This window comes from Colletes latitarsis, chromosome 6, assembly GCF_051014445.1.
Source record: "Colletes latitarsis isolate SP2378_abdomen chromosome 6, iyColLati1, whole genome shotgun sequence".
Lineage (NCBI taxonomy): Eukaryota > Metazoa > Arthropoda > Insecta > Hymenoptera > Colletidae > Colletes > Colletes latitarsis.
The window spans coordinates 25238563-25258939 of record NC_135139.1 but is presented as its reverse complement, the minus strand read 5'-3'; the positions used below and the strand labels follow the sequence as shown (position 1 = coordinate 25258939).

Below are 20377 nucleotides of genomic sequence, written 5' to 3'. Positions count from 1 at the left end.
AGATCTCCTTGAAGCCTCCATCTTAAAAATCATTGCTGTACTTTGGTGCGCCAAAGGGTTGATCGCATTGGATGAACGTAGGAATTAGTTTGATTGGTAGCAACGTTGAGTAAGTGGGAATCCGTGGTTTGCAGGCTCGGTATACCCGGCACGAGAGGAAGGATATGCAACCGAACGTCCATGGGTCTGGACGGATGTAGACTGCTGTGCTGCGGCCGGGGCTACCAGACGAGAGTCCGAGACGTGACCGAGAAGTGCGGGTGTCGGTTCGTCTGGTGTTGTCACGTGAAGTGCGAGCTATGCCGGCACACGCGGGAGGAGCACGTCTGCAATTAGGCGCGGTCACGTGCATTCCGGTCGGCCTACCGAAAGGTGCTTCACGACCCTCTGCGTCCAGGCAGATATTCTCCGCGACGACGACGACGATCCAGCTTGACGGCCGTCGCCTGGGGGATCGAAGGGTAGACCGCGCTTCTACCAACGCTGTTTTAAGTTTGACCTTAAATGGCCGGGCCTGGCTGGCTCTCACGGGGGGTCAGTCGCGGGGCCGTAAAACCGCCGCGAGAGGCTACAAAGTGTGTGACACGTTACGTTAGAACATTCTGTACCTGACAGTCAGAGTGTCGTAAGTCCACTCTTCGGCAACGTTGACTTTAAGCGTAGCTTTCAGACGGTTAGATTAACATATCTACGTGTGTTTGTGCTCTGCGGGGCGGTCCCAAACTTGACCACCCCAAATGTCTACGCTGGTTTGTTTTCACGACGGGGCCGAGAGGTATCGCGACGAGACGTTTCGCGATCGACGGGTCCGGTTCTTCGAGGTTACTCGTCAATTCTTCAATTCAAAGACAGAGGTCGAATAACGAGAAGGCGGGAGGCGATTCCTCGCGAAGAAATAGGAAAAGAAGCATCAAAATTATAATAATACTATTTGTAAGAGACTTCAATCGATTAGTCGTGATCTTGAAAAACATTCTCATAAGGAATCACTTCTCGCCCCACATATTCAACCGCATCTTGTATAGTTGGATGTCCCAGAAAATATTGCACGTTTCAGTCATCTATGCTGCCTGGTTACTTTTTAACCATCCGACGAGGATAAGGACTCGGTTTAACGGTCTTCTCAAACACGATTACGTGCTGCAGGTAACGAACGTAAAATCTGTAATTACAATTGTGAATATTTTGTATTTTATTCCGCTAATTAATTTATTCTAATATTTTACACGCGAGTTTCTTCGATTTGCCGTCGCTGCTCCGGAAGGAAATTCTTAGAAACCTGTAGGCGCTCTTTAAACAGAATTTAATTAAAGAAAAGAGTTTTTAAAATTGATTAACATGTCGAAGCAACCTTGAAGTTTGTAACGATGACCTTGAAAAGCTTCCCTCCCGACGAAGAAGTTCGCTCGTTCGAACTCTTCCGCTTTTCCCCTCCGGTTCGAGGATAAAAACAGACGTCCAGGGTGGTCACGACGAACAAGGACACCCTGTACAGAGACCTCCGAAGTAAAAATCCCCCCGCAAAACTGTGTCGAATTGTTTCAGTATTAATATCATAATAGCAAGTACAATATGTCTGTGAAGTTGCAGTTACGTGGCTTATTATGCTAGTCTGGCTCTCAGGTGCACCATTATTTACGTAAATGTTAACATGTTGAGGATCGACGACGAACTCTGCTCCAATCGCCAAGAGGTCGCCCTCCCCCGAAAAGAAACCGGAAAATTGATCGAACGCGTAACAGGAATTGGATTCGATTTAGAGCACGTTGGAACGCGAAATCGTGCGTCGCGTTATTAATACGACTCGAGAGGCGGCGAGGCTGGAGCCTTTTTCTGAAAGGAATTCTCAGCGCCGACCGTTCGTTCTCCCTTTTGTGACGCGGAAATGGCGAATTTGTACGTGCACGGCACGCCCGTCTTTCTATCCCCCCCGACTGAAACTCAATATGTTAATAATTTGCGGTTTTTGCTGACGCGAGAGAAAGATAGAAGAGAAGCGTGCGTGTGTTTCCGTGTGGACGAGATCGAGTGTCCGGATAAGCGAGCGGCTGAGCGTGAGCATGGAAATAGAGTAACATAGGCGAGATATTAGGCCACTCGACGACCATTCTTCTTTTTTCCGTTTCGTGCTCGCACATTTGCGTATGACGCGAGAGTCTTATTTATATCGAAGTAAAAGACCTCCACGATGTGTAGGTATCTCATTGTATACCAATGCTCTCTAGCGCGTAGAACCACCTTGTCTTCACCTAAATATGGAGCAACTACAGTGCCGCGCAAAAGTATTCCGCGCGCCCACGCTCGTTTATTAAAAACAGTTACACGAATTTTCTTCTTAAATTAAAAAAAAAAGATAATCCTTTACGAAACACCGTCCTAACTTACGACAAGTTTGTTCGCGACCTTCGTGCAGCTCGTAGGATAAAAGTTTCGTAACTGCCAGCGTTAACAAATTTTCCTTCGGGCCCTGGAACCTTGACACGTTTACTGCCACACATGGGCGACAGTACTTTCCGCTTGGAAGCTAAAAGAATTTCTAATTTACCATAGCGAGGAGAAACTGAACGAGGCTCACAAATTTTAGGTTATGAACTTTCCAAATGTCTGAAAACGGGATTTAAGACTCGTAGAGAATCTTCTAGGTTTGGCAGCGAACGTGTTAATTATGTACAGAGCTAAATTTACGTTTCTTCGCTTCGATCGTCCCACATAATCGTCCAAAGCGAAGGGTTGTAAATTCGACCTAACCTATTCGTGGCAGTTTTTGCTGTCGAGCGTTCGAATACTTTCGCGCGCCACTGTACACGACTCGCTATATCGGCCGTGTTCCGGCGAACAATGCGAGTTACGAGGAACGAGACGGACTACGAGAGCGAGAGTCCACGTCGACTCGAAGTGAAAAGGAAAAGAAAAGAAAAGGGAAAAAGGAGGCCGCGCAGAGATACGGCGGTGCTTACTGTCCTCGCGCGAGAAGAAGGCTAGCCCAGTGTTTACATCCCCACTCTGGTTCACAGTCTACCAACTCCCCTACCATCGTACGCACTGTGCGCGCTATTGGCTGAAGACGAGAAAATCGACAATGCGTGGCGATGGTAGGGGGGGACTGGCAGACTGTGGACCATAGTGGGAATGAGTAAACGCTGGCTAGCATTTTTCTAACGCGAGAGTATTTTATCCCGTAGTTCGTCTCGGTTCGCTCGAATCGGGAACAATACTGCCAATGACTGTACATACTGTCTTCTTACCGTTTTGTAGATTTTACGTCCACAACTGTCGCGCTGTATATAGATAAGCATACACACGATCGATCAATGTTACGTGTTCATCGAATGCTGCGTCGAGAGAAGACGAAACCGGAGCTTCGAAGAGTAATCGCTCCTGCGTTTCCCGCGGCGCCGCGAGTACCGATGGTTGTTCGTATCCGTGTCTTGGAAAAGAGTCGCGGACCCACCATTAGCCACGGGGTCTCGATCTTTTTCACCGCCGCGTCCCGACTAATTATTCTCAAACCGATTGATCGACGCAGTTGGAAATTTAGTCGTCGTTAGTCGATTATTAAAATTAATAGCGCTCAGCTACCTTCGAGGAATCAGTTTGATCGACGATCGCATAAAAAGAGAAATATTGATTTCCTAGAAAATCGATTCGAAGTCGGAATGTCCCTAAGTCCCGATCAGGGGCGCGGAGGAAGCTACTGTTTCGTCGCGTACGCCAAGCCGATCGAAGCCACAGTCTAGTCAATTACGAAGTCCGAATTCATCGTGTCGCGAAATCGCCCGCGGCGACGGACGTGTCTCATGCAAGTATGTTTTCCAATTTCGTACGAGAATTTCTCATCCATTTATACACCGTCGACCATTTTAATTTCATTTTATATACAACCACGCGGCACGCGATTTTTACGTGTCACTTAATGAAAGACAAGCGGCAATCAATTTTTTTACACGGAGATCGATTTATTTTATAACCGTCTTATCGTTGTAACGCTTCGCAACGAAACGAGTTTTTCTACGACGAGCATCGTTTTTTTTTTTTTATTACAACGATCCGACGATGATCGACGAACACTGATACGCGAGTTTGTATACCGGCGCCCAATTGTCATCGCTCGAAACGACACTGAAACGCCTGATCTGATCTAAGAGAAACATGGCCTTAACGAAGATACGAGTCGAGCCCGTGAAACTAAGGTAACCGATTCGTCCGTATGTTATTTAAGGATCTAGCGATAAACGCACACGAGCGAGCACTCGTGCGACGACGACGACGACATACAGAGCGCAGTATTGACAAATTTGTAATTTATTTTCCACACAACGCTACACTGTACTTCTAGCTTTTCCAATCAATCAACTTAACGATCAAGTATTCTCGTAATAGTTACATCTCTTCATTAGCAATGAGATAAACACACCCTAGCTCGTAACATTTGTATTTGTATGTACCTGTACTCTACGTGCATTTATATAAATACATATGCGAAAAGTGTCCGTAATTCGCCAGCCCCCTGGATTCCGTCGTTCCAGCCGTGAATATTTTATTTTATCATTAAAAAAATTTACTTTACGCGTCGCTCGTACACGGTCACGAAATTAGAAACATTCCCATTGGTTATTCAAACGTGCACGCTGATATACACGCGACAGTGGCCGTAATTCGATGACTCTCAGTTCAATTAATTTTATTGTTTAAAGATCGTATCGAAAGCACATGTCTGAACCGACCAGCGCAAATGTTACTTTTTATTTTGGTATCTTTTACCGCCTGTACCTTCCCTTCGATCTTTGGGATCGTTTGGAAACAAGGAGGTACCACGTCAGCGTGCCGCAGACGGTCACGGAAATCCCCAAAATGCTGCCCACGAGCAGGCCAAGGAAAAACTGGAGGTCCTCGTTGGGCGTTCTCGCGGGTTTAACTGCCGTGAGGAATTCTAGGTTCCCGTCTTTGGTCCGTGCCATGTAGCCAAGCCAGTAGATCAGCCTATCCACCGAAGGATTTATTCTGTCACGGATGGCCAAAGAGACCCGTCGAGCGTTCTCGCGGTACTCGGGCGTCTCGTGGATCTGGGTCACAGTGCTTACTATTTCCCCGCTAGAAATGCCATGGATATCACCCACGGACCGCCCGAAACCGAACTGCAACGCTCGAGCCGCGTTCTTGGACTCGTAGGCATTCCTGGGGAAACATATCACCGGTGATCCGTGAAACCCGGCCTCCAAGAGCTCCGAGTCGGTGCAGTGACTTAGCACCACTCTTGTGCGGCTATAGCCTGCGACAGAACAAGGTAGAACCTTTCAGAACAAAGACTAGAACGCGAGTACAAAATCTGAACGAATCAAACACTATCATCTTCCTAATGAGTGCATAATTATTGTCAGGTTTATTAGGAACCTGTCAGTGTTCCCTGCAGAAATTACACAAGATACGCCTACCTATCAGATCTTGCCGATCAACCGTCGCGACAACAAAAAGGTTCTCTGGCTGCGCGGCGTCCGTGGTCTGCCACTTCATATTCTTCCAAACGACTGCTTGGCCATCCCTGCCTTGCGGCAACTTTTGCGCCAACTCTCTAATTAACGTCTTGTAATTTTCGTCCAGGAGCACCACGATCGTCCCCATTCGAAACTCGATCAACGACTTGTGCAGGTCCCCTTGTAACGGGTGTGCTCCTCTGCAATGGTGACAGCCGACCTACGACGTAACGCGTAATTAAAGTAACGTTCTACAACTTTTTAGGGAAAGCAATCCAACCCCTAGTAGCACAAAATATCGTATACACATTCATACGATATTAAAAAGAGATTCAATCTTTTTTTAATATTCGAATATACATACAATATTTATTTTATATTCAGTAACAAATATTCTTTTTTAAATATGCAGGAAATATCTATTTCATATTAGAAGTAGAATATTTTTTCCTAATATACAGATAATATTTATTTCATATTATGAACAAAATATTTTTTTCTTATCATAAAACGAATCTCTATTTAATATTAGAAATAGAATGTTCCCCTGGGAAAAATTTCAATGGGGGATTCTAGAGGCCAGAATAAGACGAAAATCAAGAATACCAATTTGTTGATGGAGGCTTCGTTAAAAAGTTATTAACGTGTAAAGTTCCTGCTCTCGTTCAATTGTACAGAACGATTCAAAAGTGGAGTCGCAAAATGCGCACGTCATTCGACTTTTGAATCGTCCTGTACACTGTCAACGAAACAACGTTCCTTTTTAAATCAATTAGAGCATCGACCAAAGGGCGTGAACGCGTGCATCGCGAAGGTAAAATATCCTATCTCTGATCGAACAAAATCGAACGTTGGAGAACGTTTTACCAGGGAGACATGACGACGCACTGGTCGAACGTTTTTCCATCCCGCTTACCTCGACTATCAGCTGCGTGAGGGGGGCAAAGTCCGACCGCAGGAGGACATCAGCGCCCCGCAGTATGAGGCGAACATCCGAGTAAAGATTGTCTAAATTGTAACCGGTGTCTGGCAAGTATTTTCCCGCTATCCGGAGAGCATACGCCGCGTACTCGTCCCGACCCGCGGAGAATATTGACCTCCTTGAGAAACTCGTTCGCAGCCTCGTCCAAAATCCGGCACTCTGAATCGGCAACGCCGTGCCCGTGTACTCGAACGCGTACACCTCCTCGTCCGAGTTGCGCGTCCATATCACTGGAATGGACTCGATGCTCTTGGTCCACGGTATCAAGCAGCCATCGTGCCTAAAATAAAAAAAAAATTCGATTCTTATTTCCCGAACGGAACAACAGGTGGCTCGTTTACCGGAAGTAACCTTCGAATAACGGTCTCTTATTCGACGTTACGATTAAATTAAGAATAAAATGACTAGTATTCAATCGCGACGATAATTCGATCGAGAAACGAAAACTAACCTGAGTGCAGGAAATATGACGAACGTAGGTTGAATTTCCTGTATCTTCTTCGCGATTTGACTATCCTTCAGCAACGTTTCGCAAGCTTGAATCGCTTTGCTCTCGGGATACGCGGTTGCCTCGACTCGAACGTCCACCGTCAGCACTTCCACGTCTATCAAAGTCTCGTAGAGATCGATCTCGCTGGACGCCGGTATTATCAGCGTGGCATCGATCCCTTGATCCGACAAAGTGTTGGCTAACAAGGACAGATCGTAGATATCCTCGAACGCGACCACCACTGCCGATTGCGGGGGTGCAGTCAATGTTGAGCTGCTTACGACATGTAGCAGACAGAGGCACGCGCATAATTTTACCAGCCCAGACATCACGAACGGTAAAAACACGAGATTTCGTACGATTCACGCGCGACAATGTTTTAAGTACGGTATAGAGGAGAAACTTAAACGCTTAATTGTACAGCGTGCGGACGGATGTGTTAATTTCAATTACAAGCAAGTATCGTGTCAGTTATCGTACCGACCGTGATATCGCAGTGGGTCATTCATGCTCTAAGAAAAAAATGAACGAGAAACGTCTCTGCTTATCAATCTCCACTCTACGACTAAACGCGAAAGAGACGTTTGTTTTATGAATCTGTTGAAAGCGACAAACGCGCGGAACTGATGCAAGAGTTAATATGAGACACAATTGATGTTTCGATCGAACTGTTTCGTTTATTCTTGGTGCTATACGAGTCTTTACGATCCAGCATCGAAACGGATGCCCACGGTACAATTTTGGCGCCTTAACGGGTGCATCGTCGTGTTTTAGGTACGTGAACAACACTTTTCACTAAGAACGTGCACAGAACGTTGCAAACGTTTCGGCCGAAGAGCAGATGAATATTAACCGTACGAATGACTCGTCTGTGACGCAAAGCCCCCGCGTGGGTCGCAGCATTCAACTTTCGTGAACAAACTTCGTTTCAGTCGACGGTGCAGAGCGAGACTCGTTAGACACCGAGCCGGTTAAACGTTCTAGAAATATGCGATCGCATTCTGGGTGCGAGTGTGTATACACCGTTTAGCCATTACGCGTGTTTTCATCGTAAGATGTTAATGTCACGCGTGAAACTTGTAAATGTAACGTCAATCATGATGCATCGCCATGACAAAAATTTGAATGACTTGTATTCGTGTACAGAATGAAGGTTAGCTCGTGTAAAGTCGACTACAATTTGGACGGTCGCAGTTATTGCAGCACACACTTTTGCTCATTCACACCTTTATAGAGTATAAAAGATGAAAGTTATTCGTTCAAGGAAATGATTATTATAACCTCTTAATCGTACCGGGTCGAGTGTACCGTGTATTACGCGTTGGTTAAAAAGTTGTCGATTATATCGTTAATTTGACGCAACCGTAAAATGATTATGTTCACATGTTTAATATTGAAATTTTATTTTCAACGTGTACAGATTTAGTTGCAAGTAGAAAACCGTTTACAAATTTCGAAAGCTAGAAGGTAGTTTTCAACGGACTACTCGTCCCCATGATGCCATCTTGTTAATGCAGTGTACTCCAATAGAGTGCGCTGCAATCGATTGTGTTCGCTGCTTCTGGTTCGCGGATTGGTTGTTGGAAACGGCGAAACGTGTTTTGCGGACACGCTGTTAGAACGATTTGATTTCAATTGCCAAGTTAATCGAAGATAGGTTAAATACAAACGTTGTGACCGCAGAGTTTTAAAATAGTTTGTCGTTCGACCTTAACATCACGCTGGTTGGACGTATATTTTGTGTTCGAAGACCTCTGTAACCAACAAGGTTAATTTTTCTCTTTTATTTACAAAACGTCAAACCATGGTACACGATGGATGACAGCTAAAACTTATAAAAAAAGATTTAACGTGTTTGGAAGTTGCTCGACCATAATTTAAATATACATTACTGTGCAGCTACAATACACGTAAAAAACAAAAATGAGTTTCACATTCCAAGCTTCAAAACAACCGGCCATTACTACTTGTGCGACTAATTCTCCAAGTACAAGTAAGTTTGAATATTGTTTAATATCGAAAATACAGTTGCTTTACTACGATTCGTACAATTTTTTGATCCCGTACAAATATGTAATATATACATATATGTGACCAAAGAAAATAAGGATGTCATAACCTACAAAATTGTGAAAGAAAATCCCTTCTAACAAAAAGCAAGATTATTCTTTGATCGTACCCATACAATAAAAATGCATACATTACGATGTATCTGCTTCTAACAGCTTTTACGTTTGGAGCAACCGGTGCTGGAGATGCAGGAAAACCAACAGGGTTTTTGCAGACGTCGACACCTGTGCAAAATAAACCTGGTAGCATGTTTGGCACCGGATTAAGTACAACCACTGCTCAAGGTACAGGATTTGGTTTTGGAACACCACCTGTGGCTCCTTCGATTGCTACGACTCAGCAAACGCCTGGTTTGACCTTTGGCACCGGTACGGTTGCAAGTACTGGCATAACTCCTGGTGCTACTAGTACAGTGGCACCTACAGGATTCTCAGCAGCGACTCCAGCTGGAAGTACCCTAGGTTTTAGTTTAGGAAGTTCTACAGCAGCTACAACAGCGGCAGTACCTACGTCAGGTTTCGTAGCTAAGCCCCTCACTAGCGGATTCTCCTTGGGAGGCGGCGAAGCCACCTCGTCCGCCGGAACAACGGGTTTAACGTTTGGTACACCAAATACAATGACAACAGGAACAGGATTTACTCTCGGCGCAGCATCTACCGCGACAACAACATCGACTACGACGACGTCGGCAACAGGTATTCATGTTTGTATCAATTACTGCATCGATACGACGTAATTCCAACGTAATTGCATAACCATTCTAACATCTTTCGTAGGTTTCTCTTTAAACACCACGGGAACAACCTCTGCGGCCACGGGATTCTCGTTAAACAAAACTTCCGCTGCTCCGAGTCTTACGACCTCGAGTGCTCAATTATCATTAGGAACGACTACCACGTAAATATATAATTTTTCGATTAAATACAGGTGTGTTTCGCTTTCCTATTAATACGTAATATATTATAGTGTTAGTTCATCTGCAAGCGCGAATCCACCAGCATCCATAAACTCGTTCGAAGAGTCGATCAACAAATGGACTTTAGAATTAGAGGAACAGGAGAAAGTGTTTGTTAACCAAGCTGCGCAAGTTAATGCTTGGGATAAGTTACTTATATCCAATGGAGAAAAAATAGTAGCCCTTAATCAAGAGGTCGAAAGAGTGAAGATCGAACAGCAACAATTGGAACATGAATTGGACTATGTTGTAAGCTTATTACTATATCGTTGAAGCGAATGTGATTCGTAAGCTTTGTATCCTAAATATCTAATGACTCCACGTAGGTTGGCCAGCAAAAAGAATTAGAGGACTTTTTGGTACCATTGGAGAAGGAATTGGCGTCTCTTCCGGTCTCCGATCCAGAAAGAGAGTACACGTATCGCTTAGCGGAGGATCTCGACACGCAACTGAAACGTATGTCGGAGGATTTGAAGGAAATCATCGAACATTTGAATCAAGCTAATCGTACGCAAGACTCCAGCGATCCGATCGTTCAAATTGGCAAAATATTGAACGCGCACATGAACAGTTTGCAGTGGTTGCACCAACAAACGAGCCTGCTCAATCAGAAGATACAACAAATCGATCAACTGCATCAGAACATCAAACAAGAGAATGAACAAAGTTTCAACTTAGCGTATAAATAATTTTAATTCACCCGATTTTTGTAACTGTATTGTTTGTTTTTATGCGTTAAGGGAAATGAAACGCGCGGCGAGAGTTGCGTAAAAAAATAAAATATGTACATTATATAAGAATAACATCGTAACAAACAATCGCTCAGGTAGCTATCGAGGGAACGAAATACTGTATCTTAAGATAATCCGCCAACTGTAAGTACAAGTTTACCATTCTATCTTGAAGTATGTTACATTTCACAACGTCCGGATGCACAATGTCCCATGCCAAAAACATATGAAATTTTTTAATATCTACGGTTGCCGACACTTTGTCGACGTCCTCGTTTTGACTGCAACTCCATACTTGGAGGTCCTGGAAGTGCGTGGAAACCGTCGCGCTATCCGTATCGATTTCAAGCACGAACATACCACACTTGTCGGCGCTTAACGTTAATCGCGGGCTCATGTTCTTCATTCTCTCCACGATGCTTCTTACGTACTTGAGTTGTGGCATGTCCACCGATATCTAAAAACGACGAAAATATAATTCAAATTACACGTAAATAAAATGGAAATAGGGTGTTTTATCGAAACTGTTCCGTACGTCAAATTCCGGTATATTTGGTGCTTGATATTCCGGCCAATCTCGTCGTGGTATAACCTTAACTGGTACATCGTGCAAACATTGTTGGGATTCTATACTTAACGACGGCAATTCGATCTCCAACGTTAAACACGGTTGTCGTTTGTTCGTCAATTTGATTTTTACGCTTTTCGCGATCGCTCGCAGAGGATTCAACGACTTGGCCAACATGGTAGCATCGAATTTTAAATAAATTTCGTTTTGTTCCTCGGTAACGCCGTTCATAATGTATTCGGTGAAGAAATGTTGTTGATTTAGTTCCGCCCACACCATCGACGATCGGTCGTCGCCGACGTTGAAGCATAATTCGTTCGGTGATAATCGTAAGGTGCATTGACGCGTTAATCGTGAAATAATGTTAACAACGTCTGGAATAAAGAATTCGAATTTTGTATGCTGTCTCGACAGCTCTCAAATAAAAGATATACGAATAATGCGTTTTATAAGGCACGTAAATAAGTTTGAATTTATACTCGTCGAATCGTTTTAGTGAAAGGACGTAATTGCGAAACATGTTTGTCGTTACTGCAAAATACGAGATTATCCTTCGTGGAAGGACACGTTGATAAAGGTTAGAAATTATACATCGATCTCAAAACTCACTTGTAAAATCTCGCATAGCGATAACGTTCACCATTCTGCATCTAAATTTCATATTCGTTTGTTCGATGACACTAAACGGAGAAATAGTTTCAACAAAAACAAATTTTACGCGGGAACTTGGACAGACGACACTTCCTCGCTCGAATGCGGGACAAGAATCGTCCAATCGCGAACATTACGTTCTCAACGAAAGAACAGAAGTACAGAAAAGCTACTATCGCGAATAAAAATCATAATTAACAACAAACATTACGTTATTACGAATCGAGCAATGTCTATCGACGTAACATATCGCAGATGACTATTTTAATATCAGATAATATCGAATGGTAGTATCGAAATGCGAAATAACGAAATTTAGATTAGAATCTGTAATTTTAAGTTGAAAAATGTGCAATTGTAAAATTCATTTTTGCGGTACGGCGTAGAACGGTATGGTGCAATGTCCTCTCAACAGATGTCGTTAACGTGGCCATTAACCCTAATTCTCGCGTGAAAAATTACCCTGCGATGTGAATTCGTACCGAATGACCCATAATTCGTCGACGTGAGATCCAAGTCTCTGCTGTCAAGCACTGTGTGTAAACAAAAACGACATAGGGAACGTGACCGACAACGGGTCGCGTCCTTCGCGTCGGCAGACAGTTCACGAAAAGCATTCGTGCTTTGACACACAGTCTTCGATACGTCCTCTCCCTTAGAGGTTGCGAATCTTTGTTATTCGATCGATGTTGCCGAGTTCGGCGACTCGTGGTTCGCGTACTCGTGACTATATTCTTGGACCGGGCGGTCTTCAGCGAACGATGCACCATTGAACGATATGCAGTTTGGCAGAAAAAGGTGAGTATACTTCTCTCTTTCTCGTAAACTTTGATCCCCGAGCTTCTCGTTAATCTGTGCTCGTCGCCGTTCCAACGATAAACATAAATTGCGACCGTTGCCGATTATGTCACGTTATTTAAATCGAGGCTACGATTACGTCGTTGGATAGAGCTTCGATTAAAAGTACAATACGTAGCGATCGAAGGTCAACGTTGCGCCTCGGTGAGATTTCTCGTTCCGTTCAGAGGTATTTAACCCCGGTCACGAACTGATCGAACATCGGGCGGCAGAATCAAACAGTTTGCGCGAGAAACTCGTTTTCGTCGTGTACAAGTTTTCGTAACGTTCTTATTCTCCCACACGTTTCGACGCTCGCTCGATTCGCGGCGTAACAGGTATGCGGGACTCTTCGATGCTCGTAAAATTCAGAAGTAGTTTACGAATATTCGAACGTTAAATATACAGACTGGTTAATCACGGTGGCCGTGTTCGACGGAACGGTTCGTGGCAGCGTTCGTGTCGCGGACGTCCGTGAAATTCTGATAACGAGACACCGTCGTTCCGCGGAAACGTTCTCGCGGTAGCCGTCTATTTAAACGTTTCGTGCGTATATTTTTTTGCATTATCGAGCGCCTAGCCGAGGCAGGTGGTAAAACACGTGGCATGCGTAGAGAATATGCACCGGTCCCCGCGTTATTCCTTCCTTGTCTTTCTTTTCGTCTTTCGGTCACTGGCGTAGTCTGTTCTCTTTTCAGCTTCCGTTTTTTCCCTCGCTCGCGCATACGCGTTATATACAGGGTGCTCGGCCACCCATGGGAAAAACTTCAATTGGGGGATTCTAGAGGCCAAAATAAGACGAAAATCAAGAATATCAATTTCTTGACTGAGGCTTCGTTAAAAAGTTATGAACAATTAAATTCAAAAGTTTCAAATCGTTCTGGAAAAATTATTTTCGGCTGCGGGGGTCAATTACAATCATTTTTGGTCATTAGGCATACCTTCGAAATCCTATGCACTTTCGAGAAAAAAATTCGAGTAGGTGATGAGATTTTTCGGCGAAAAAAAAATTTTTCAAATCGTTCTAAAAAAATTATTTTTCGTTGCGGGGGTCGATTACAATCGTTTTTGGTCATTACGCATACCCCCGAAATCTTACGCACTTTCGAGAAAAAAATTCCTTACCGAAAATCTAATTAGCTGAATTTTTCGGCGAAATTGAAAAGTTTCAAATCGTTCTAAAAAAATTATACTTAGTTACAGGGGTCAATTACAATCATTATTGGTCAACAGACATAACCCCGAAATCCTGCCCATTTTCCAGAAAAAAATTCAGTACGGGCGGAACTTTAAATGTTAATAACTTTTTAACGAAGCCTCCATCAACAAATTGGTATTCTTTATTTTCGTCTTATTTTGGCCTCTAGAATCTCCCATTAAAATTTTTCCCAGGGTTGGCCGAACACCTTGTATATACCGTCTGTCTTCGTATTACACGACACGCCAGCGCGAAGAAAGCGCAATTTATCCAAGTTTCTCACCCTAGGTCATAGAATATACGTATACAACGCGACAACAAAAGATAGACACATTCCGTCGCGTCTGTTCCCGATACACGCGTATCGTTCGAATTAATTCGAAATATTTTAATCTTGATTAATGGTCTAAGCGTTCGATCAAATACGAATGTAAATTATTGTTCGTCCAAAACGTTTGGCACGCTAATTGGCGACGTCTCGTAGCGTCAGAATCTGCGTAACAGTCTCTGCTCTGCGGCAACGATTTTCGAGGTTAGCCACTATCTGCGCTGTCGAAGTTTTTGCATCGATATCGTCTTTCTCGTTCGCGGATCCGGTAACCCAGAAAGGTATAAGGTAACGCGAAGCGAACTCTTCTCGAAAGGGTCAGCTTTCTCTTTTCGAAAGAAAATATTCGAGAGAAACAATCGAGTGTACTGTGTCCATGCTGGCGCCGCGTTACGCGCGAGAAAAGCGTAACGGAATACGTGCGTCGCGTTAACCTGTACATCTTGAGAATACGACGGCCATTTTTATTTTCAAAGGGACCTACTAGAACTTCTATACTTTTTAGAAACACGAAACGTATCAGCAGGTATTAATTACCGTGTAATTCGATAAGTCAAAGCGAACGTAGTCGTTGGACAAATAGCGATCGGTAGTTCTCGAATAACTGACGGGAAACGTGCGAGTATCTACACCAGAAGCGCATCGTAAATTGCGAGATAAAACCAGCCTGATTCGAAATTCGCCTGGTACGTATCTGGTTTGCTTAGTTGTCAAGGTGGCGCTTGAGCTACGGGAAATAAAACCGTATCAGCGAGTCAATGTTTAACAGACGTCGCGTATCTGACCTGGAAAGCTTGTGATTAACCGCAGACACATTCTCACAAACTGGATCCTCCCTTCCGACGTACCATCAGCTCGCGTACCATTTCTCTATATTTGCTTTGCAGTAAAAGCAAAGCGGCAAGGGCCCGTGAAACGTACCGATAAATTCCTTCCTTAACAAGTTCTTCCCGGAAAGTCGGCCGCAAATGGAACTTCACGCTTGTTCAAACGCTTACATTATTAACACTTTGTCGAAGACCCGAAATACCTTCACCAGCTACGTCTTCTGTATAACTCTTTCTCGCTTTATGGTTCCATAACCGAGACGAATAAAGCGTATGTTTTTTGTAAGCACGGTGATCGTCGTAGTGAGATTTATATCTTTTGTTGATCGACATTACATCATCAATGGTATTTTATTTTCTCAGCATTAAAGAACGATAACACCGTGTAATCAAACGAAGGATATAATGTTTTACTATAGTTCAATATCTTCAGAGAGTACATACACAGTGCTAGGCATAAATATTGGCACAATTTTGCCACTCAGTATGTGTCTATTTACAATGTCTTGTCTATATAGGGTGTTCGGCCAACCTAGGGAAAAATTTTAATGGGTGATTCTAGGGACCAAAATAAGATGAAAATCAAGAATACCAATTTGTTGATGGAGACTTCGTTAAAAAGTTATTAACGTTAAAAATTCCGCCGGTACTGAATTTTTTTCTCGATAATGCGCAAGATTTCGGGGGTATGTCTATTCACCAAAAATGATTGTAATTGACCCCTGTAATTAAATATAATTTTTTTAGAATGATTTGAAAATTTTGAATTTAATTGTTAATAACTTTTTAACGAAGCCTCCATCAACAAATTGGTATTCTTGATTTTCGTTTTATTTTAGCCTCTAGAATCCCCCATTAAAATTTTTCCCAGGGTTAGCCGAACACCCTATATACGAAAATCGTTAATATACATTAACGTATTAACATATTAATATAGATTAAAGTTAGAGATTTAGATAACACACGTTTCAACGCAGGTTATTACAAGTATAATTTGCGATGTTTGTAGTTTCTGACCTATCGGAAAGTGACACTCAAGACTCATACGCGATGGCGCCCTGTAATAATAATCAGAACAAAGTGGACATATCCTTATTCCGTATATTGAATTTAACGACATCTATGGTGCGCAGGCACGAACGACAAAGACACGTTCGATAACTGTTACATCTTGACAAACGTGAAAGCATATGCTTTTAATCGTAAATCGAAAACTGCAGAATGGAATAACGGAATGACCTCTGCGTTCATTAACATTTCTTCCCTTTATTGTGGTCTAGGTTCGACCCCTGAAATTAAGAGTCCAGATGGTACGAGTCCACCCCTGATCCATTTCGAGTTTTCAAGCGTTCGAGAATCTACGTGACCCTTGCTAATCCCCCCACTCCGCCCCGAACTCATTTCGCCCATATTGCGTTTCATCGTTCGAATACAATTGCGTCTAAAATCGGTATATATCGTCGAATTATTTTCTAATTTCATTTCTCTATCAGTTCGAATACTTTGTGGTCGTTTCGAAATTTAAAATTAAATTTTTCCCCCTCCTGTAATTTGAATAGACCTCTCCACCTGCATCCCCGACGTTCTCCTGCTTTCCTTCGACGCTCGGTTATAATTCACATCGGTTAATAGAAAACGGTCAAACGATGGTGATTCGTGATTCGTGATTCGCGATTCGCCCGGACGCGACCACCACCGAATCGTTCGGCCCATTGCGAACTCATCTCTCTCCGTCCCGGCTTCCAGAGCATATGACGTTCCTACTTATCAATATTAACTTGCCTGTCGGGAGATAGAATGACGTCAACCCACACGGACCCGGTGTCCCGCATGGCAACTGCCAAGGCGTGTTGAGCCAGGACGCAAGGACAAACAGACGCCGCGCATAGCGCACGCGGTGCGTTCGGAAACATACCACACACGTTTCCCTTCCTCGTGCACAGCCCTCGCGCTGCGTTTCTTCCTTCACCCTGACTCTCTCTTTCTTCCCCTACCTCCCACCCCCCCCGCCCCTCCTTTCTTCGTCTCCCGTTCCCCCCTCACTCTCTTTCGTTTCTTTACACCTTTTGTAAACTCTTCCTCTTTTTTCTTTTTCGAACGCGTTTTCTTTCAATCCCCCGTTTCCGCTCGCTTGACGTTTTCTCCGTCTTTTCTCGCGTTCGCGATTTTCTCCCTCCGATTTTCGTTGTCTAACATAACCTATTCTCGGTGTCGAAAAGGTGTCCACGCGTGCAGATTTAATCGAGGCTGTCTTACAATCTAACCTAAATATGTATAATCTCCCAGTTCCTTTTTCCTATTTTTAGATTTAGTTTCTGCAACGTCGAGCGTTTCTTTCTCTCTTGGAGCCTATCTTTTTTTTTTCTCGCATTGTTTTCTTCGTGCCTCCTCTGCCTTCACCTTGGCCGCGGTATTTTTTCCTAGATTTTCTTCCGCCGATGTTCTCGTCCTCTTCCCTCGTTCGCGCTCGCCTTGTCGCCTTGGTTACCGTTCCCGCGCGTGTATTCCGTCTCTTTTTCCTTCGGTGTCTCGCCAGTCGAGGGGACGCCGTTGAACGGCACGTATCATCGGCCGGCTGAAAGAGACGAGAAGGGTTCGTCTCGTCTCGTTTCGTTTCTATGAACGTGGCAGATGTCTTCTATTTGTCTTCTCTCACACTAGCACGCGAATCGGTCGTGCGAACTACAAGGCCCGCGACAGGATGTTCTTTAATCTCACCATTGGACTGATAAAAATGTCTGCCGGCCACCGATTCGCACGTGTCATCGTTAGGTTATGTTACCGCGTACGATTTGGGTATCGTTGGATTATGTTTGGGTATTTGTATCAGAAAAGCGGAAAACAGTCATTTTCTAAAAGTGTAATAAAACATCGAATGCCACTTTCCACGATCCCCTTTCGAGTTATATGCGTTTTTCGTTCGCAACAGCTTTCGATAAGGTCAATATTTATGAAGTCAAGAGACTGGGTTACAATTACGCGGTCCACCCTCCGTAACCCATTCGTAAATGCATATCTGCTTCGCCAAAGCCGTCGTCCCATTAACGTGTACACGTGTTTTATAATTCGATAATTAACACGCGCCTCTCCGTGAGCGTTCAGTGCTCGCAACGAGAGCTAAGTGATGTCCCGAGGGAACGCGCGCAGCCAGTCGACTTAATTACTCGGTGGTTAGTGCGTACACTTAAAGCAACACGCGATAAAATATCGAAACCGTGGCAAAGTTTATTGCGGTGGTTCCCCTTCTTAATTTTCAATCGTTGACCTTCTATATCATTAGTCGCGTCTATCTATTGGCCAGAGTTCGAGAACCTCCCAAAAATCCGGTACCAGGAAGAGGATAATTAACGCGTTTTTTTTTTTATCCAGTTACTGTCCCGCGTATTCGAGTCCTGTGCATCGAGTACCGCAATACGGCCGGTAACTCGCGGTTTTCGAAGAGCGCGTTAATGCGAACAAAATTACGGGGTGCCGTGTGTTCCTCGTACGAATACCAACAGCGCCACGGGTCCGAAGATTCTCAATCGTTTAAGGTCAGTACGGCGCGACGGTGCACGCCTCGCGGTCCTGGAACGAATGAGAACCCGGAAGGCGGACTCTCCGCGCACATCAAAGGGAAAAACCTGTCTGCGTCGTGAAACGACCTGCATCCATTCTCGGACGTATCGCTGCGCCTTCTACCGACGTATATGGCATCTCTTACGTACCGGATCTACCGTACGAGGAATTTCATACCGCGTAGACGGCCAATTTGTCTTATTCTTGCTCCTAGCGCCGCGGTGTTATACGACGACAGCTTATTATTTATTTTCGAGACGTTCACGGGCGGTCCGATTCCAGAGGGCGTGTATTTATTCTACGGCAGTAGGTTATCCCCTTTTCTGGAATTTTTGTAATACGTGCGCGGAATGGGTTTCGGTGCTTCTGACATCCGTTAGGTTAGGTACCATCCGTCTACCGTAGACTATGACTGTACAAGGTATACCCTCGTGAGCTTTCCCGCCAAAAAACTTAATCGAGAAAAACAAAAGCGTCAATTCACGTTTATATTACATTTATTGTTCCACGTATGAAAGATTGACGAACGTGCAAGTTCGCAGCGTCGGTTTTGAAAGTTCGTGTACGGTAATTCGTGCCGCGGCTTGCATTGTCGGAAATAAGGAGAAAACGAAGGAAGGTATTTCTCGTGATGCATCACGCGAGCGCAGATTTTCTGTATAGGGGAGAAATCATCTTTCCTTGCATCTTGCCGCCATTGTGATCCGGAGTCAAAGGATATTACGCCATCTGGTGCGAGCCGAGCAATACACGGGCAAAGAGCCGTGTAATCTGTTCGACAATATCGTCGATTCACCAGTGGACAGGGTGAAAGAGAAAATAAAAGATTCGAAGCATAATTTTTCGCGCTTCCCAAGCGCTACGCGTATGAATGGTAATTCCATTTCTTTCTTTTTTTTTTTTTTCGTGAGTGTGCTTCGTTTTTTTTTTCCTTCATTCGGGTCTGTGTCTCGGAACCAGCCCAAAGAATTTCGTGACCTGTTCCACAAGCATTGCATTCATTTCCATATTCTATGTATTTAGTGTTTACGTCTACTGCGTATCCGGTCGTTTGAATGGCTGACAAAAGCGGCCGAGCCGGTAAACGAACTAGACGTTTCATATCACTTGCCGTTACCTATCTTTTTATACGTACCCACGCGTCTATTTTTGCGTCATGAGAACAAATTTCTTTTTCTTACTACGTACGACGATTCGATAAGGAAAGTCGCAGATCGATTGCTCTTCGACCCACTCGATTAACCGAGGGTGGGGGTATCGATAGTCGGACCGGAACAGTCGCGTTTGGTGGGGAAAACTGACGCGCCTATTTCGATCGTGTACATTGCATTTAAATCCAGCGTGGAAGAGGATCGATGTCGACTTCACGTGGCCCGCTTTTGTTGGTCTTTCGCGTTTCGAGAGCCGATCGGTTCTCGGAACACAACGTCGAAACCGCGAGGCCTTGCGGAGAGACTTCTACCGCGGACCCTTTCCTCTCGTCTCTTCGTCTGCCTCGTGTTTTCTCTTCTCTTCCGTGTCCCCAGCCTCCTCCTCGGTTCCTTCTCCGTCCGTACCACCTCCTCCCCGACCTTTTCCTCTTCGTTTTTGTTGCTGTGCCTCGCTCGACGCAACGACCGCGAATAAAGGCCAATTCACACGGAATTAACCCTTTGCGCTGCGAGAATTTTTTTGCGGCACGATCGACCAACAATCCGAAGGCAGTTTCGCG

General features: G+C 44.3%; 5 protein-coding genes across 6 annotated transcripts in view; 3 read left to right on the top strand and 2 right to left on the bottom strand.

Moving 5' to 3' along the window:
• Positions 1–4198, top strand: part of LOC143342889 (protein Wnt-4) — a 70957-nt gene extending 66759 nt beyond the window's left edge. The window contains exons 7-8 of one of the 2 annotated variants that reach the window (XR_013079871.1): positions 135–821; positions 1058–4198. Coding sequence is in view for 1 of the 2 variants with exons in the window: in XM_076767201.1 (XP_076623316.1) it covers positions 135–336 (202 nt within the window). In the remaining variant the exon portion in view is untranslated. Of the gene's footprint in view, positions 1–134 lie in introns of both variants that reach the window. The other variant, XM_076767201.1, reaches the window with a different exon arrangement.
• A 270-nt stretch (positions 4199–4468) lies between these two features.
• On the bottom strand, positions 4469–7782 carry LOC143342882 (UDP-glucuronosyltransferase 2B19). Its single transcript, XM_076767193.1, has 4 exons — positions 6905–7782; positions 6388–6733; positions 5433–5691; positions 4469–5269 (listed from the first exon to the last, which is right to left on the bottom strand). Exons 1-4 carry the CDS (start codon positions 7270–7272, stop codon positions 4758–4760), a joined length of 1485 nt encoding a protein of 494 aa, XP_076623308.1. The 5' UTR covers positions 7273–7782; the 3' UTR covers positions 4469–4757.
• A 620-nt stretch (positions 7783–8402) lies between these two features.
• Nup62 (nucleoporin 62) lies at positions 8403–11199 on the top strand. Its single transcript, XM_076767195.1, has 6 exons — positions 8403–8711; positions 8843–8936; positions 9169–9708; positions 9790–9910; positions 9980–10217; positions 10295–11199. The coding sequence occupies exons 2-6, from the start codon at positions 8867–8869 to the stop codon at positions 10655–10657; spliced, it is 1332 nt and encodes a 443-aa protein (XP_076623310.1). The 5' UTR covers positions 8403–8711; positions 8843–8866; the 3' UTR covers positions 10658–11199.
• On the bottom strand, positions 10791–12394 carry Hus1-like (Hus1-like checkpoint clamp component). The gene is made up of 3 exons (XM_076767216.1): positions 11877–12394; positions 11235–11641; positions 10791–11156 (listed from the first exon to the last, which is right to left on the bottom strand). The coding sequence occupies exons 1-3, from the start codon at positions 11926–11928 to the stop codon at positions 10791–10793; spliced, it is 825 nt and encodes a 274-aa protein (XP_076623331.1). The 5' UTR covers positions 11929–12394.
• Positions 12395–12402: 8 nt separating this feature from the next.
• Myb (proto-oncogene like protein Myb) overlaps positions 12403–20377 on the top strand; it is a 48327-nt gene continuing 40352 nt past the window's right edge. The window contains exon 1 of the mRNA XM_076767185.1: positions 12403–12716. Within this exon, the coding sequence (XP_076623300.1) occupies positions 12697–12716 (20 nt within the window). The 5' untranslated portion in view covers positions 12403–12696. The remainder of the gene's footprint in view (positions 12717–20377) is intronic.

What these genes read in the sequence shown, in the direction of transcription:
- LOC143342882 (XM_076767193.1), bottom strand. Translation starts at nt 7,272, where the DNA reads ATGTCTGGGCTGGTAAAATTATGCGCGTGCCTCTGTCTGCTACATGTC. An exon ending in GTCATATTTCCTGCACTCAG is followed by an intron (nt 6,734 to 6,904) that starts GTTAGTTTTCGT and finishes TTTTTATTTTAG; the next exon opens with GCACGATGGCTGCTTGATAC. An exon ending in TGATCGGCAAGATCTGATAG is followed by an intron (nt 5,270 to 5,432) that starts GTAGGCGTATCT and finishes GTTCTGTCGCAG; the next exon opens with GCTATAGCCGCACAAGAGTG.
- Nup62 (XM_076767195.1), top strand. Translation starts at nt 8,867, where the DNA reads ATGAGTTTCACATTCCAAGCTTCAAAACAACCGGCCATTACTACTTGT. An exon ending in GACTAATTCTCCAAGTACAA is followed by an intron (nt 8,937 to 9,168) that starts GTAAGTTTGAAT and finishes TGCTTCTAACAG; the next exon opens with CTTTTACGTTTGGAGCAACC. An exon ending in TCATTAGGAACGACTACCAC is followed by an intron (nt 9,911 to 9,979) that starts GTAAATATATAA and finishes AATATATTATAG; the next exon opens with TGTTAGTTCATCTGCAAGCG.
- Hus1-like (XM_076767216.1), bottom strand. Translation starts at nt 11,928, where the DNA reads ATGAAATTTAGATGCAGAATGGTGAACGTTATCGCTATGCGAGATTTT. An exon ending in CGCTATGCGAGATTTTACAA is followed by an intron (nt 11,642 to 11,876) that starts GTGAGTTTTGAG and finishes TCTTTATTCCAG; the next exon opens with ACGTTGTTAACATTATTTCA. An exon ending in CAAATATACCGGAATTTGAC is followed by an intron (nt 11,157 to 11,234) that starts GTACGGAACAGT and finishes CGTCGTTTTTAG; the next exon opens with ATATCGGTGGACATGCCACA.